The sequence below is a fragment of the Tachysurus vachellii genome, chromosome 1 (assembly GCF_030014155.1).
Source record: "Tachysurus vachellii isolate PV-2020 chromosome 1, HZAU_Pvac_v1, whole genome shotgun sequence".
Lineage (NCBI taxonomy): Eukaryota > Metazoa > Chordata > Actinopteri > Siluriformes > Bagridae > Tachysurus > Tachysurus vachellii.
The window spans coordinates 9986212-10003691 of record NC_083460.1 but is presented as its reverse complement, the minus strand read 5'-3'; the positions used below and the strand labels follow the sequence as shown (position 1 = coordinate 10003691).

Below are 17480 nucleotides of genomic sequence, written 5' to 3'. Positions count from 1 at the left end.
AAGCTAATGGTTGACATTAGAGTAACATTCATGTGGCCCATAGGATGACCCTCTTGCATTTTAACAAATCCTTGAACTTTCCTTTAGATTCACATTAATGCCAAAACGCTGACTGTGTACACATGACGGTTCCAATTTAGCCTTTTGTGTGCAATGTTACACAAATCAAATCAAATTTTATTTGTCACCTACACATACATACAGGGTACGACATGCAGTGAAATGCTTTTTGCATCTGTCCGGTATATATGCATAAAAAGGAATGCAATTTAGGATAAAAAAAAAAACAAAACCAAAAGGAGATAGATAAATAAAAAAGTATGTGTGCGTGTGTGTACAGTATTTGTGTGTGTGTGTGTGTGTGTGTGTGTGTGTGTGTGTGTGTGTGTGTATGTGTGTGTGTTAGTTAGCTGATGAACTATATTTACATAGTACATGCTAGGACAGTACATGCTAGGATATATTCAAGTACTTTCTAACTTTTTTCTCCATGTACTGCTTTTCCTAGATTTAAATGCTTCACTGTAACTTGCCTCATGATGCCTCACACACTTCTCAAAAAAAGCTAAATTTGTATGCAGAATTGCAGAGTTTGGACGTAAAAATACATCAATATAAAGCTAATAAGATTTACTTTAAAATTACTAAGAAAAATGTTAAATTGTTAGTATGGTCAAAAAACTTTATATAAAGATCAACCTTTTTAAATTAAGAGAATTATTTGAATTTCACATACATTTGCATGTAATAAAAAAAATTGCAGAAAAATACAGAATAAAAAATATAGTACTTTTTTCTGTGGAAATAAATGAGAAAAGAATGTCATTATTAGCAACAACAATATATTGTTAATTGTTGATCAATTGAAAAAAAAAATACAGAAAAATATTCTGTGGGAGAATAGTGATATTTTCCATAAAATTGCAACTGTTTAGCAAGTGAATAAGTATGATTAAGCCATTAAAAAATTAAAAATACATTCATTCATCTTCTACCGCTTATCCGAACTACCTCGTGTCACGGGGAGCCTGTGCCTATCTCAGGCGTCATCGGGCATCAAGGCAGGATACACCCTGGACGGAGTGCCAACCCATCGCAGGGCACACACACACACACACACTCATTCACTCACTAGGGACAATTTTCCAGAGATGCCAATCAACCTACCATGCATGTCTTTGGACCGGGGGAGGAAACCGGAGTACCCGGAGGAAACCCCCGAGGCACGGGGAGAACATGCAAACTCCACACACACAAGGTGGAGGCGGGAATCGAACCCCGACCCTGGAGGTGTGAGGCGAACGTGCTAACCACTAAGGCACCGTGCCCCGCTGCTACACAGTTATTTAACGCCCCGTATCTGCTTTGCTGTGTCAGGCTGCACGGTTTCTCGGAAGGTCCTGGTATACACGAACTCACACACGTGATCTCCTGGGGGCGTCATTTTATATACAGTACGCTTATATATCTAGTTCACTGCATCACTGCATCTCTTCGGTTTGCATCGCTTTAGAAGGTTTCCTGTAAGGTAGGTTTTTGTTTCCTTGCTTTCCTTATTGCCTAATTTTTTACCTTGCAGACGCTCTCTATTCGGTATATTTGTAACACTATTTTTGCTTCATTGAGCACGAGGACAGAAAACATGTGAACTCGACTCTGTTTTTATTTACATGGATGTGATTGGTGAAGTTGACCTGGTGAAGGTAATATTTACTCAATTTTAGCTTTGAAAAGGTCGTCTCTGCTTTAGCTACAGTCACTGGAAGCATGAGACAAATCCTGAGAGCAGTCCACCAATTTGGGGAAATTTCTAAGAGCCCCCTCACATATGCTTACTTTCAGAGTGTCAAAATGTGTGACAATAAAATTTTAGCTGTGGTTACATTAACCATACTTTCAATAAGATTAGCTGGCTAATCAGCCTGCCCCTGCAGACAGTAATAAATGAAGTACTATGGACTCAACAAAAGTTTCATGAATGAACACAGAAGCAGTGAAAAATAAAATTACCTCCCATCCCCTATTTTTTATTACCATGTCCACTTAAGTGCTCTGTAGATATCAAATGCACCACAGTCCTTTGTTATAACTACTGAGGTAGGTTATAAAGGCTGCAGGGATAAGTTGTAACAATTAGACTAAAGAAGAAAAAGCAGCCGCATCCCATGTTATATTCTTTAAAAGAGATTTGATGTCAGAGGCTGGAACAGGAATACAATTAAGTTGTTTAACTGAAGGCGTTCACAAAAACTTTTCAACATTTCTTAGCAAGACTCAGGGCAGGGACTTGCATACAGTAAAAACCAAGGAAAAGACAGAGTAAACACAGGAAAAGCAACTTCCAAAATAGAAAGTACTCAGAGACGCCACCTGGTGGCCAAACAGATTCAGAATACAGTCCACAAACTGACATGGCTTGGATGGCCCAGAAACATCATAAAGCATATTTCTATAGTGCATATTTCCACACTTCCATTTCCATTAAGCCATTTAACAAAAAAAAAAATATTTCAGCGTTTCTGTTCCACATTGAAAAAAGTGTGGTCTGTGTGTTATTGTAGCAATGTCTAACGACTTGCTAACGGCTGCATGTAAATTTACAATGTATTACAACAAGCATATACACTCGACCCTGCAGCATTTACTACTATCAGGAATTCAGTAAAACTGTGACATAAGTAATGTAAGTAATATATATGGGGTAGAATTCAAGTGTAGCTTCCTAGGTGTTACACTGGCTAAATGTAAAACTACTCAGTGAGTTAAAATAGTGCGCAGATTAGCAATGTAAAAAACCTGCAGGGACAAACCATGCACACATCAGGACCATGCACACATCAGGGCCTTCCCACTAGCACCCAGGTCCTGGTTCCAACTAAGGCAGCACTGATGGGGACAGCGGGACCAGGACTATAGCCATTCACTGGTCTGCTTGGCTCCACTGGATAGGGATAAATTTGCATGGATTCCTGTTGAAATTTAGTATTATTCAGGGATACTGTATAATACATTGCTTTACATGGCTTTATTACTGTTACAATTAGCCATGTTAGTGTTTTTTGTCAGGCCTATGCTTTAGGACTTTAAACCATGCTTGCGTTATAGCTGATTGTTTTGTGCACCTGTAATTGAAAGACAATTTTATTTTCAGCATCTATATTGCAGAGGTGGAGAGCATCATGTGCAGCCCAATGCCTGAGCCTATTTGTTTGGTGGAAAATGTAAATGGTGCATTGCATGTAAATCATGCAGCCATAGAGTATCTGAACAGGAATAACCAACCTGTGGTGGTGGTGTCTGTGGTAGGACTGTATCGCACTGGAAAGTCTTATCTCATGAACCGTCTGGCAGGACAACAAACTGGTGAGTTTTGATGAGGGCTTGGTGATTTTTTCCACTTGGAACTTTTTTTTGGAACAACTGGACAGATAAAACCATTGTTGGATTGGATTAATTTTATTTACAAAAAAAAAAATAATAATTTCTTATGGAATTTGTCAGTGGCTGGACCAGTAGAAATCTAAGCACCAAAGACCAAAGTAGCTTCATGAGCAATATGTGAACACTTCTTGTCAGCCCAACATGTCTAGAATACCAAACTTTAATAGAATCTGTGGATGTTTGCAGGCTTCGCTCTGGGGAGCACCATTGAGTCAAAGACTAAAGGTATTTGGATGTGGTGTGTGCCACACCCTATTAAACCACGACACACTCTGGTGTTGCTGGACACTGAGGGACTTGGAGATGTTGACAAGGTGAGGATTCTATAGCAACAGAGTACTTTATTGTAAATGTGTAAATTTACTGCATAAATTAATGTTAAAATAAATACTTGTGTATTTTAAAAGTTTTCTGTAATAATAAAATGCTGGATGGCCTGAATTCAGGGTATTTAATCTGTTGGGGTATACTCTGGTTACTTAGAAGGATTCAGATTTGAAAAAAGACATTTACTTAAGACATCAGAAACAGAAAAGTTTTATAAGCACAATAAAACATCATATCTTTATAAATAATCTGTTGAAATTGATTCATTTGCTCAGGAAAAAGATACCAATGACCAATGTTTTCGATAATAAGTTGCTACTTTTGAAGCCAGACCTGCCCATGGAGTTGGGGCATTTGCATTCTATAGAGGATTTAATTTTTTTTTTTTTTCACATTTTTTTTGCCTTATTGCTGTCCACATGTGTTAATAAGTATAATGTTATGTTTGTTTTGTTTTAGGGAGACTCTAAAAATGATGCCTGGATCTTCTGCCTGGCTGTTCTTCTGAGCAGCACTCTGGTCTATAACAGCCGGGGAACCATCGACAACACTGCAGTGGAAAAACTACAGTATCCTTCCTTGTAAAATATAATTATAAAAAACAGATGTATAGTACAAACAGTCAATTAGGCAGTGCTAAAAAGCCACAGATAAAGTCATGGGGGAAAAAGAAAGTAAACCTTTTTTTTAAACTCGTATTAGACTTGTGTGGTGCTCACCAACCTGTATAAACAAACATATAACCTCAGAAAAAACTCTCAAAAGATTTCAGTATGTAGTCATTTTTCCCAAAACGTATACCAATATTCAGAAGGAGAAAATGTATAGCCTATAATTCAGTAACCACCTTTAGCAACAGTAACGTAAACATTTTCTGTAAGAGTCCCTGTAATCATTGAAATTTGCCCTTGTCTGTTCTCTTTTTTCTGAGATTATTTCTTGATATATGAAGGTTGCTGAGGACCAAACAATTGTTATATTGGCCCTGATACATAAAAAACTGTACTGTCTTTTGCCTATGACTGTATTCCTCATTAGGTCATGAATCCTTAACATGTTGCAGCTATGTCACTGAGCTTGCAGAGCAGATTAAGATCAAATCACCTACATCCGGTGCAGCTGAGACTGATGATGATGAGGCGGAAGACTCTCAGTTTGTGCAGTTTTTTCCTAACTTTATCTGGACAGTGCGTGATTTTTCACTACAGCTGGAGCTTGAGAATAAGGGTCAAGTGACCGAGGATGAGTACCTGGATTTTGCCCTGCAGCTGAAGAAAGGTATAAACAACATTAATACCTGAGATCCAAGATATTGAAAGATCCCTCCTTTTTAATAGCTTGGAACAAATTTTACATTTACTTTTTTTTTTTTACAATTACGTTTAAACATTTACTATAATGTGTACTCTACATTGTAGCACAATAAAACTTCTATTGCAATGTCACACAGATTATCTTTTAACCTCCTGAGTATTTTGCTGAATTTTTAAATCAAACTGTATTGTTCTGTAACTAACATTTTCATTAGGGTGTGTGAATAGATCAAGTATATATTTTTTCTACAATGCAGGTTTTAATAAGAAGGACACTAACTACAACCTTCCAAGGCAGTGTATTCGAAACTATTTTCCACTCCGCAAGTGCTTTGTTTTCCCGTTTCCTACCTCCCAGGAAAAAATGATTATGATTGAAAGTCTGGATGAAAGGGACATTTTTCCCAAATTTCTGTTTGCTACACAGCGTTTCTGTGACTATGTCTTTGATAAAAGCAGAGTTAAAACAGTTAAAGGAGGATACAAAATTACTGGGAGGAGTGAGTACATTTTATCTCCAATGATATAATTCATATGTATAAAATTTCTATTTCAATTGTGTGTCAGTACATATAGATGTGTTAATCTCTGTGCTGTGTTTGTGTTGACAGTGTTTGGTCACCTAGTGCATACCTATGTGGAGACGATCTCTAGTGGGAAAGTCCCTTGTCTGGAGAATGCTGTGGTTGCTATGGCAAGGATTGAAAATGAGGCAGCCGTGCAAGAGGGGCTGAAGCTGTACCAGAGTGAGATGGAACAGGTAACACACACATACCCCAAAACACAGGCAAAACCCACCCACAACATAAATGGCAGTCACACTACTACTACAGTGGTAGTACTTCATACCCCTAGAGTAAATGTATACAATATATCAATATTTACAACACATACAAAATATATGTACTACCAAGGCAGACAAACCAAATCAAGGGCTGGATTACACTCGTAGTCAATATAGACAAAGCTGTAAACCAAAACGGTCATCACCAAAACACCAAAATGAACACAAACACAACCACAATGCTTGGTGTGAACTTGGACCATCCTGCACTTTCATCAAAGTCAGAAGTATACATACACTTCCTTAGTATTTGGTGGAATTGCCCCGAAACTGTTTCACTTGGGCCAAAAGTTTTGGGTATCCTTCCACAAGCTTTCTACAAAAATTAGCTGGAACTCCTCTTGACATAACTGTGTAACTGGGTCAGGTTTGTTGGCCTTCTTGCTTGCACTCGCCTTTTCAGTGCCACCCACAAATGTTCGATGGGATTGAGATCAGGGCTTTGTAATGGCCACTCCAATACCTTGACTTTGTTGTCCTTAAGCCACTTTGTAACTAATTTGGAGGTATGCTTGGGTCATTGTCCATTTGAAAGACCCATTTGCACCCAAGCTTTAACTTCTTGGCTGATGTCTTCAGATGTTGCTTTAATATATCCACATAATTTTCTTTTCTCATGATGCCATCTATTTTGTAAAGTGCACCAGTCCCTTCTGCAGCAAAGCAGCCCCATAACATTATAGTACCACCCCCATACTTCACAGTTGGGATGGTGTTCTGAGGCTTCAAAGCTTCGCCCTTTTTTCCTCCAAATATACCGTTTATCATTATGGAAAAACAGTTCAATTTTTGTTTCGTCAGACCACAGGACATGTCTCCAGAAATTAAGATTTTTTAACACATGTGCAGTTGCAAACTGTAGTCTGGCTTTTTTATGGTGGTTTTGAAGTAATGGCTTTCTCCTACCAAAGTAACCTTTCAGCTCATGGCGGTACAGTATTCATTTTACTGTGGATAATGACACTGTCTTACCAGTTTCAGCAAGCATCTTCACAAGATTTTTTGCTGTTGTCCTGGGGTTGATTCGCACATTTCGCTCCAAAATACGTTCCTCTCTGGGACTCAGAATCCGTTTTCTTCCTGAGCGATATGATGGTTGTACATTCCCATGTTTTTTATACTTGCGTATTATTGTCTGAACGGATGAATGTGGGACCTTCAGGCATCTGGAAATTGACATCTTGGTGGATTTCTCCTGATTTTCTCATGATGTTAAAGAAAGAGGCTCTGTGATTGAGGTGTGCCTTTATATGCATCCACAGGTGTGCCACCAATTAACTCAAATGGAATCAATTAACATATCAGAAGCTTCTTAAGCTCAGAATTGAATCATCTGGAGTTTTTTTTTGTTTAAAGGCACGATAAACTTAGTGTATGTATACTTCTGACTTTGATGAAAGTGATAATAAAAATACATAAAAATTCTCCCTCGCTCGATTCTGACATTTAACAAATGCAAAAAATATGTTAATATTTATTGATTTAAAACAGAAAAAGTTTACTCTGATTTAATGAATGACAGTAAAGAAATAAATGTTTTTGTGTTTTTTTCTGAAGTGTATGTAAATATCTGGTTTCAACTGTACATTAAGATCTGACTCTGATCCAAAGCATTATCAAATGTTGATTCAGGTGAAGAAAATGTTTCCTGTCAGTTTGAATGAAATTTCTGCTGAACACCAGAAGATCAGTGACATGGCCAGCAGCGAGTTTATGAAACGTTCCTTTAAAGACGAAGAAGGGGAATACTTCAAGAAGCTGGCGGTGAGTTCTGAACACATTCCCACACACACAAAAACAAACAGATGCACATTTTACAGTGTCAGTCCTGAGCTCAGTTTTCTCCACTTTCTTTTACCTCACAAAAAAATAATGGTAGATGGATTATTGGATTGGCTATTCTAAGGTTCTCCTAGATATGGAAACAATTGTTGAATGTGTGTGTGCTCTGTGATGGACTACTGTAGTGTCACATCCATGGATTTATTCCTGTTTTGTGTGTGGTGTTCCCAGAATACACTCCATATCCAAGACGACCCTGACCAGGATAATGTGCTAACTGAATATGAAGGAATAAAAAGTAGATTACTTAGAAAGAAATATGTCTACATTATATGTACTACTCTCTAGGTGTAAAAATTACTTTAATAGTTGCAGGCAAAGTAGAAGACCCGTTTTTCTGTTTAATGTTTATTTCTATTACCTGTGTTTATGAACAATGTTATCGTACATGCATTGGTATTTTCAGGAGGCAGTCGATAAGCACTATGCTGATCTAATTGGTCAGAACCTGAAGGCATCAGACGAGAAGTGCAAGCAAATTCTGGCTGATCTCAATAAGGACATGAATCTACATGTGCAGCAGGGGGATTATGCAAAGTCTGGAGGATATCAAGTTTATTGCACAGATAGAGAGAATCTAATTGCAGAGTACCACAGAAAGCCAAACAAGGGAACCCAGGTAAGAATCACCCACTTAAACACACACACATACAGTATATATATATATATATATATATATATGTATGTGTGTGTTCATTGAAAAACACAAAGAATATCAGAAGAGCGCTCCAGAAGAGAGCTCTCTCTCTCTCTCTCTCTCTCTCTCTCTCTCTCTCTATCTCTCTCTCTCTCTTTATCCCTCTCTTACTCTCTCTCGGTATGCTTGATTTCTTGTGTGAAGGCTGAGGAGGTGTTGGAGAGCTTTCTGTGTGAGAAAAGTGTGGAAGCAAAATTAATTCTCCAGACTGATGAACAACTGACTGAAAGGGAGAAACAGCTTCAAGGTAAGCTGGGCATAACCATATCACTAAAATATTCAAATACTGTGTGATAAGAAATGATTGATATTACTCAATTAAACAAAAAACAACCAACTGAAAAAACATCCAACCATAAAAACATTTGTTGGCAACATGCCTACTCACATTTTACAGAGATACTGTAATGATGCTGAAGGATCTATACAGTAGCAAAATCTCCTGGTATGAATACTGGAAAAGAGCCCAGAATACTTAGTGGTGAATGTGAAATTATAAAGACTATTTGGGTAGAGAATGGAAGGTGGTGCTAAATAAATAGATTAAGGGAAGCGAGATATCTATCTCCTAACTGATGGTTTGTAAGAAAAATATTGTAAGGGAGCCAATGAATTACTCAAGCAACAGAAAGGACTCAGTGGATGAAGATTTTTTTGAGTTACTGTTACACAGTGACATCAAACCATAAATGCTAAAGCCAGAATATGCAGAAGAAAGTTGTACCAGCAAGGAGACACACAGATTGCAGCTGTAGGTCAAATTGACACTGAGACGTAAATAATGAATATTAGCATCTACTATAATGTCACTTGGTAATGTTACATGATTTGTGTTAACAACTTTACTAGCCATAATAGTAGACAATATTAGGTACAAGGGCAATGACAAGTATTTGCTGGTAAAAATGGGTTGCTTTTCCTGTCAGAGATCCAGCTTAGTTGATCGGTATTACCAATTAATTCATTACGGATTTGCTGGCACAAAATCCGTGAATTTCACAGTGATTTTCATACTTCACTGATGTGTGAAAACAGGAATCTGAAATAAAATCATGAATCCTGTTTAAAAGCTGAAAGTGTCCAATACAAAAGCATGCAAGAGAATACTACAAACCATGAATGCTTATTAATAACATATATTAATAAACGTTATAATATGTTAAGTATAACACTGTAAGTCGGGTTTTTATACTTTCTCTTTTATATATTTTCTCCTCCTTTGACCATTGATGATGATGCACAGAGGAAAAAGAACAACAAGTTCTCTTAGAGCAGAAGTATAAAGTAGAACATGAAAAAAAGAAGGAGTTGGAGCAACTGATGAACGAGGAAAAAGTGACTAATCAGCAACGGCTGCAGCAGATGGAGAAGAAGTTTGAGGATGAGAAGCATCAGCAAGAGCAGGAGCGGAATATTGCAATGGAAAGCAAACTGGCTGAACAGAGAGACCTCATACAGAAAGGGTTTGATGAGAAAGCTAAGCTGTTGGGCCTGGAGATTGAGCAACTTAAAAAGGAAAAACTAAAGGACAATCCATCTGGTGGTGTTTTTAAGGATTATATCATGCCACTTGTAGACACGGCCAAAGATGTGTTTTCCACAGTCCTTCAGTATAAAATAATGAAGAAAAAATTTGCAAGACTCAAATAATACAAAATATTATTTTTACTAGGGATTAGTAGCTTAGTGGTTAAGGCTTTGGACTACTGATCGGAAGACCATGAGTTCAAATCCCAGGTCCAACAAGCTGCCATTGCTGGGCCCCTGAGCAAGGCCATTAACCCTCAATTTCTCAGTTATATAAATTGAAATAAAAAACTATAATTCACTCTGGATGTCATGCTGTAAATGTACTATTTGATGAAAGTATATATAAAAGAGTTAACTCTTAGAAGCTTGATGTTTTAATTGTTCTACAGTAAATATAGGAATAAATAAGCATGAGCCTCTAAGCCTCAGTGTGTAACATTCACTTCTGACATGAGGTCAGCATGTTCTTCTGATTATACCTGCACATTTTATTGTTTTTCACTGAAGAATCTAAATGAAGTAAGTAATGAATTAAAGCTTTTGTTTAAATGCAACAAAGTGGCATAAATCGCATTGACTTCTGACACAACTGTTGTGAGTGATTAACTATAAACCTTAATGTTATGTGGTACACTGTTAAAACTGATATTGAACATTAAATGCTTATTGAACCACAAAGCTGATATTTCATGTCTGAGTGTTTCATTATAAGAAAAAATATTTTCCATGTTTAATAACATAGAGGATGGAATGAAAAAGTACTTATCTTTTAAATAAAATCTTCTAAAATGCACAAATAGTCTGACACTAAACAGTCACCTATAACACATTACAAATAATTCATGGTAATTCAAACATTTAAATGTGTACAATAAATGAATAATAAACAGAAAATTATACAATAAGACATTAACACACAAATGTACTATACTGTACTGCACAACTAACACAAAGCAACACAGAGCACATTTTGAAAGAACTGAAAAAGATTTTTTCCCCTGCTATTGCTAAGACTTGTATTTAACTATTAGCCCAGAAAGATCTCTTGAATGTGGCTACGATCAAAAAAATAATGTTGAATGGAGCTGGTTAACAATCATTCAAGAAGGAGAGAATACAAAGAAAATACAAAGAGTTTCTATGTACTTTATTAGCTTTCTTTCTTTCTTTCTTTCTTTCTTTCTTTCTTTCTTTCTTTCTTTCTTTCTTTATTTATTTATTTATCTAATATACTGTATATTGCTACATACTGCTGCATATAATGTTCATTATTAGCTGTTTCCTTTAAGCAAAAAGCTTCTTAGAAGTGCAAAGGGTTTAGAAAATATGATGGACATATGAAAATGTTTTATTTTGCACAATAATAAATTCATGAAAATGAAGTGTTTCATGTGTATAAATACTGTGCTAAGTAAATATAATGAGATCACATCAATATGAACAGCAAAAAAAACAGAATTTATTCTTTCAAATAATAAACCAGAATTTAAAAAAATCAATAAAAGGGACATTTTGTAACTGCCATGATTTATGAGTGATTTTATGGTTATGGGCCATGAGTTATGAGTTCAAGTTATCTTGAAAGGTAATTAGACTGTAAAGAATGTAATAAAGTTAGTTGAACATCAGTTAGAATTACAGTCAGATCAAATACAACTTAATAAACCAGAATCCTAGCAGTTATATGAGAAATTAGAAAATGTGAGGTTTTTTGTTAATAAAAATGTATGTAAATGTTTCAACAGCTGCGAATTGCTCATGAAGTCTGGATTCAGTTGAGGTAGTTTTTTTGGCACTCACAAAGACTGCAAACAAACCACCTGGTACCAGGGATACAAGTTTGTCCAGTGGAAGCTACTTGTACCAAAATACCACTGGCTAATGTTCAGACATCCCCTTCTACTGCCACTCCTGCCTTCTCCTTACTAATCAAAATTCAGCTCACGTATTCATTCCGGTGACCTCCAGAAATTTTCCATTATATATAAATGGTCACTGTTTTACCTATATACCTGGTTACCTAAATTTTCCATTATCTTTCAACTTATAGGCCCATTCCTACGTCATCAGGCTATAGGCTCATTTATACATCATCAGGCAATACTGGTTATCAGTTGTCTTCTGTGCTTGTATTCTTTTGCTGAGACTTTTTCCAACACAACTCTCATTCTGCCATGGGTATGTATGGCCACCCTTGAACTTGGAAGTTTAATTATTAGCAAAGTTCTTTCCTATATGATTCTCTTTGTAATTCCACTGTCCTGCTTATTATATAATATATAAGATAGCGTTTAGTGCTGTTGCTACCAGTTGCTTATTAACTGATTGTATTGAATGTACAGGGCCTGTTCATGTGAACAGGGTTCGTATGTGCTTAATGAAATGCACTGAACCCATTTGTTTTTTTTTCCAGCTGCAATTCCCCTATAGGTTGAGTGATTTCTGGGTAAAGTCAACACTCCAATTCCTCCACCTGCTGCTGTCATTCTCACTGTAATCACTATTCTGTACACTAAGGATTTGGAGAGTCATGGTCTACTCATTGACTCATCTGCTGCTGAGAGGGTTGATGTCTTTAGCCAGGCTTCTACTTTTACTACTCAGGCTACTCAAACTTCTCATCCTCATCCACACACAAGCACACAAGCTACTCAAGCTCCATGGCGTGTTAACAGAAGAACTCAATATCCTAAGCGATGTGTTGTTAAGCCTTATTATATAATGAAGAAGTAATTTTGATACATTATTCTTTATTAAAGTTTATGCTCAGCATTGAGCCTTATACATGTGTGTTTATGTGTTTTTATTCCTTAGTGTGTGTGTGTCTGTGTTTTTTACTTTTCCATATTCAGGACTTTTACCTATGTTCTTCTGGGGCCTCCACAAGCTTAATGGTCTGCTTACCGTATAATGTTTAACTACCCTATACCTTATGCTTCTCCTTTACTTTCTCCATACTTCACTCTTTTTCTACTTTATATAATTCTACAAGAAATTTTCCCACAACTATTCTCTGTTTTAGAAGATATTACTAGCAGAAACTCCCAGTCATATCTTCAGGTGAAAATCACTGTGGAGAAATAGGAGTCTTCTTGTCTTTAGGCTCAAACTCAATTCATCAATACTCTGTGAAATATAATACAATACAAATGACTGATAAGGACATTCATTACACTAATTCAACTGCATAAGATTAACCCAAACATACCCAACAATTGTATAAAATGTAAGGAGGAAATTGGCCTTTTCACTGTATGTGGAAATGTTGAGAGTTGCAGGTGTTCTGGAAGGACGTTCTGGAAGTGATCAGTGAAATGACTGGTGGAAATATTCCTTTGGAACCTGTTTCATTGTGTCTATTGCATATATATCCTGTAAGGCCTGTTGTAAATGCAAGCTAACAGAGCTTATAAATTTCAGTTTAATACAATCTAAAGGTATTAAGGTATCTAAAAATATAGATACCAATTAAGGTATCTAAAAATATTTCGAAACCCGCTCAGAGATGTGTGATTATTTATTCCCTTGTTTGTTTGTTTATGTGTGTATTACTTTCCTGCTTTTATTTTGTAATTATTAACAGTTTTGCATTCTGTATTGTTCTAAAACAAAATTAACAGTTTGGAACAAAACATATCAGCAGCAAAATGGCCTTAAACACAGTGGATGAATGGAATAGACGTGACGACACATTTAATTTAATTTAATTTGTCCTTATAAGCAGTGTGTTGTCCCTGTAAGTAGGATTTATTCCCAGCTTGTCATCATAATCTCTATTTCCAATTCCTAAGATCCTTGAAATAGATTATGCTTAAACACACACATACATATAGCTAAACTTTATTTTTAAATGAGTGCATTTTGTATGAGAGTCAAAACACACACAACCGTGACAAACAAACAAAAGTATTTTGGGGTTTATGATTTCCCCACTCATAACATTATTTTTTAAATTTTTTTTTTAAATGTTTTTTTTTTTTTCTAATTTAAGGGGGTTTAAAAATTTTTTAATTTTTAAAAAAAAAATTTAAAATTTTTAAAAAAAAATTTTTTTTTTTTAAAAAAAAAAATTTTTTTAAAAATTTTTAAATTTTTAAAAAAACAAATTTTTTAAAAAAAACTTTTTTTTTTAAAAAAAAAAAATTTTTTTAAATTTTAAAACTTTAAAAATTTAAAAAAAAAATTTAAAAATTTTAAAAAAAATTTTAAAATAAAATTTAAATTTTTTAATTTAAAATAAATTTTTTTAAAAAAATTTTTTTTTTTATTTTTAAAAAAAATTTTTTTTAAAAAAAAAAAATTTTTTTTTTAAAAAAAATTAAAATTTTTTTAAAAAACAAAAAAAAAATACAAAAAAAAAAAAAAAAACCAAAAACCAAAAAAACCCCAAAACCCCCCAACCCCCCTAAAAACCACCCCCCCCCAAAAAAAAAACCCCCCCAAAAAAAAAAAAAAAAAAAAAAAAAAAAAAAAAATTTTTAAAAAATTTTTAAAAAAAAAATTTTTAAAAAAAAAAAAAAAAACAAAAAATTTAATTAAACAAAAAAAAAATTTAAAAAATTAAAAAAAAATTTTAAAAAATTTAAATCCTAAAATAAAAAAAAAAATATTAAAAAAAAATTTTTAAAAAAAATAATTAAAAACCCCCCCTTTTAAAAACCCACCCCCAAAAGTTTTTTTTTTAAAAAAATTTTTTTCCCTTTTTTTCCCCTTTTTTTTTTTAAAATTTTTTTAATTTTCCCTTTTAACCATTTTTTTAAATTTTAAATTTTGTTTTAAAAAATTTTAACCAAATTTTTTTTTTCCAAAAAAATTTTTGTTTGGTTTTAAAATTTTTAAAAAAAATTTTCCCATTTTTAAAAAAAAACCCCCTTTAAATTTATTTTGTTTTAAAAATTTCTATTATTTTTGAAAAAATCTTTCTTTTATTTATTTGCCCACCTTACACACAATACAGGAATCATCTAGGAATGTAATTTCTGGCTAAATACGAGGATTATTCCTGAAGATATTCATGAAGACAACATAAAGCTGGCACAAGATCTGCCAAGAGATCTGTCAAATATCTGCAGTAACTGCGACAAGAAAATCATTTATTTTATTTATTTATTGTGAATAAATAAATAAAATCTCATTGCTTTGTGATCTTCCCTGTTGTGTGCAATATAACACTGCTGATTGGTTACTGTAATACTTGGTATTGACAAACACAAAAAATGTATATGAATAAACGTAGTGCTGTCACTTCTTACTTTAAGTTTTGCCTCCAGCACTCGTTCATTATCCGCCTTTGCTCTCTCGCTCTCTTGCTTCATGCGTTCCAACAGCTGGGTCACATTCTGCTCATAGGTCTTCTGTTGGTCCTTGAACACCTGCTCTTGAATCTTATTCATCTCCTCTAAAGATTTATTCTTCTGCTCTAGAAGCGCCTTTTGCAAATGCTCCACTAAGAAATGCATAAACAAATATATATATATATATACATTTATATATATATATATATATATATATATATATATATATATATAAGAAGAAGAAGAAGAAGAAGAAGAAGAAGAAGAAGAAGAAGAAGAAGAACGGGGCCTAGAAGCCTTTATTATCACCACATGATATCACCACATTATTACAGCACAGTGGAATTCTTTTCTTCACATACCCCAACTGAGGAGGTTGGGGTCAGAGTGCATATATATATATATATATATATATATATATATATATATATATATATATATATATACATTTATATATATGCACCACACGCACACACACACACAGGCACTGTCCCCGGTTATAATTTGATTGTCCCCTGTAGTGTCACTCTCCTGCTTTCCTGTCACTTGTTGGTTCATTACAGTGTTTATCAACCAAGCAAAATTAATAATAAGGTGCAATACAATGCATTAGCTAATGTTAAGAATTTATCTGTTGCTGAACATTTGTGTCTAATCATTAAAAATCTTAGCTGGTTCTATTAACCAAACCTCTAGCTAACATATATTGAGTAATTAATTGTTTCATTATTGGGGTAATTTGGTAACAACACAACATGCTGTTTTAGATATTATTGTCTTGTGATGCCCTTTAAAATTTTAATGGTACAAATTGTAATAGACAGCACTTGCTGATCCAACCTGCTGCTTTATATACACACTTACCTTCCTTGTTTCTCTCTGCTTCAGTGAGGCACTGATCACTTAAAAGAATAGTCTTTCCAAACTGATCCTTCTCCTTCAGATACTCACTCAACACTTCCTCACTCTGTACAAACACACACAAGCACATGTATTTTCATCTATGTACAAAAGAAAGAAGAAAATGAAGTCAAAAGAAAAGTTTTTAGCCATCATACCATCAACTGTTTGTGTGTGCGTGCTTTGTATTCATTTGTTAAGCTCTGGAGTTTATCACGGTATGCTTTGTATCCTCCAGAGAGCATAAATTTGCCGTCATTAATATCCTCATCTAGTGGAGAAAATATCTCGGTCAGCGTCACCTTACAAACATTCAAACACTCCTGTTGATTCTGACCACACAGCTCCTGATACAAAGTCTGGATCTCTTCCTTGAAGTGGGGAGAGAGAGAGAGAGAGAGAGAGAGAGAGAGAGAGAGATTGTATGTGATAGTAAACTAATATAAATGCATTTTTTTATTATTTTAGAGACTGATTTGATTTCTCTGTGGATTTGTGTATATTTTGTGTTTGCAGGTTACCATAAGCTTCAGCTGTGCTTTTTGCTCAGTGTCATTGAAGGAAGTGCTGATGAAGACGTTGATCGCTGCCTTCCCTGCATTTATGTGGATATCAGATAGCTCAGATGGGGCAAGTGGAAAGCACACCTTCTCATAAACGGAACTCTGGTAGAACTGCAAGGCCTGTTCCACCGCCCGCTCATTCTGGATCTGAGCCAAAGTCACCACTGCATTCTCCAGACAAGGAACCTCACCATTACGAATTGCCCCCACATACACCTCTGCCAGACATGCCAGGGCTGACAAAACAAACAAAACATCCTCGCATTTAAAAAAGCAAACTTTGCCATGTTTAACGAGATATTGATTTTATTACAATTATTATTATAATCATTACAGTGCTGCTGTAATGGGTGAACACTGACCACTGCCAATGAGAATTCGCCCCCCTGTTAAGGTTTTTGGTTTGGCATTGTTAAACACATAGGAGCAGAAGTCATCAGCACGCTGCAGGAACCTTGCATCAAGATCCTTTTCAGATAACTCCTCCATTCTTGACAGATCATCATCTTTGGCTGGCCGTGGAAATACAAAACACCGGCGTTCTGCAAAAAAGTAACGCAAACAGCGCCTGGGGAGGTTGAACTTCTCAACCTTAGGGGAAAGACCTAGAAATTAAAAAAGGATTATAAAACAATTTAAAATGTATAGATTGTAAATTTGTATGCGTCATTTTAGTCTTATATTAAGTCATTAAGACAGAATTAACTAAAAATATGAATGGTAACACAT

The 17480-nt window shown here is 35.0% G+C and overlaps 2 protein-coding genes across 2 annotated transcripts in view; one reads left to right on the top strand and one right to left on the bottom strand.

Moving 5' to 3' along the window:
* gbp2 (guanylate binding protein 2) overlaps positions 1–17480 on the bottom strand; it is a 43074-nt gene that overhangs the window by 15584 nt on the left and 10010 nt on the right. Inside the window, exons 6-10 of the mRNA XM_060871522.1 lie at positions 17114–17356; positions 16710–16987; positions 16347–16559; positions 16153–16255; positions 15247–15440 (exon numbers count right to left, since the gene is read on the bottom strand). Coding sequence (XP_060727505.1) covers positions 15247–15440; positions 16153–16255; positions 16347–16559; positions 16710–16987; positions 17114–17356 — 1031 coding nt within the window. The remainder of the gene's footprint in view (positions 1–15246; positions 15441–16152; positions 16256–16346; positions 16560–16709; positions 16988–17113; positions 17357–17480) is intronic.
* Positions 1378–10677, top strand: LOC132846785 (guanylate-binding protein 1-like). Its single transcript, XM_060871504.1, has 11 exons — positions 1378–1528; positions 3152–3363; positions 3628–3755; positions 4228–4337; positions 4832–5046; positions 5339–5581; positions 5693–5841; positions 7558–7689; positions 8174–8386; positions 8609–8711; positions 9708–10677. The coding sequence occupies exons 2-11, from the start codon at positions 3180–3182 to the stop codon at positions 10112–10114; spliced, it is 1884 nt and encodes a 627-aa protein (XP_060727487.1). The 5' UTR covers positions 1378–1528; positions 3152–3179; the 3' UTR covers positions 10115–10677.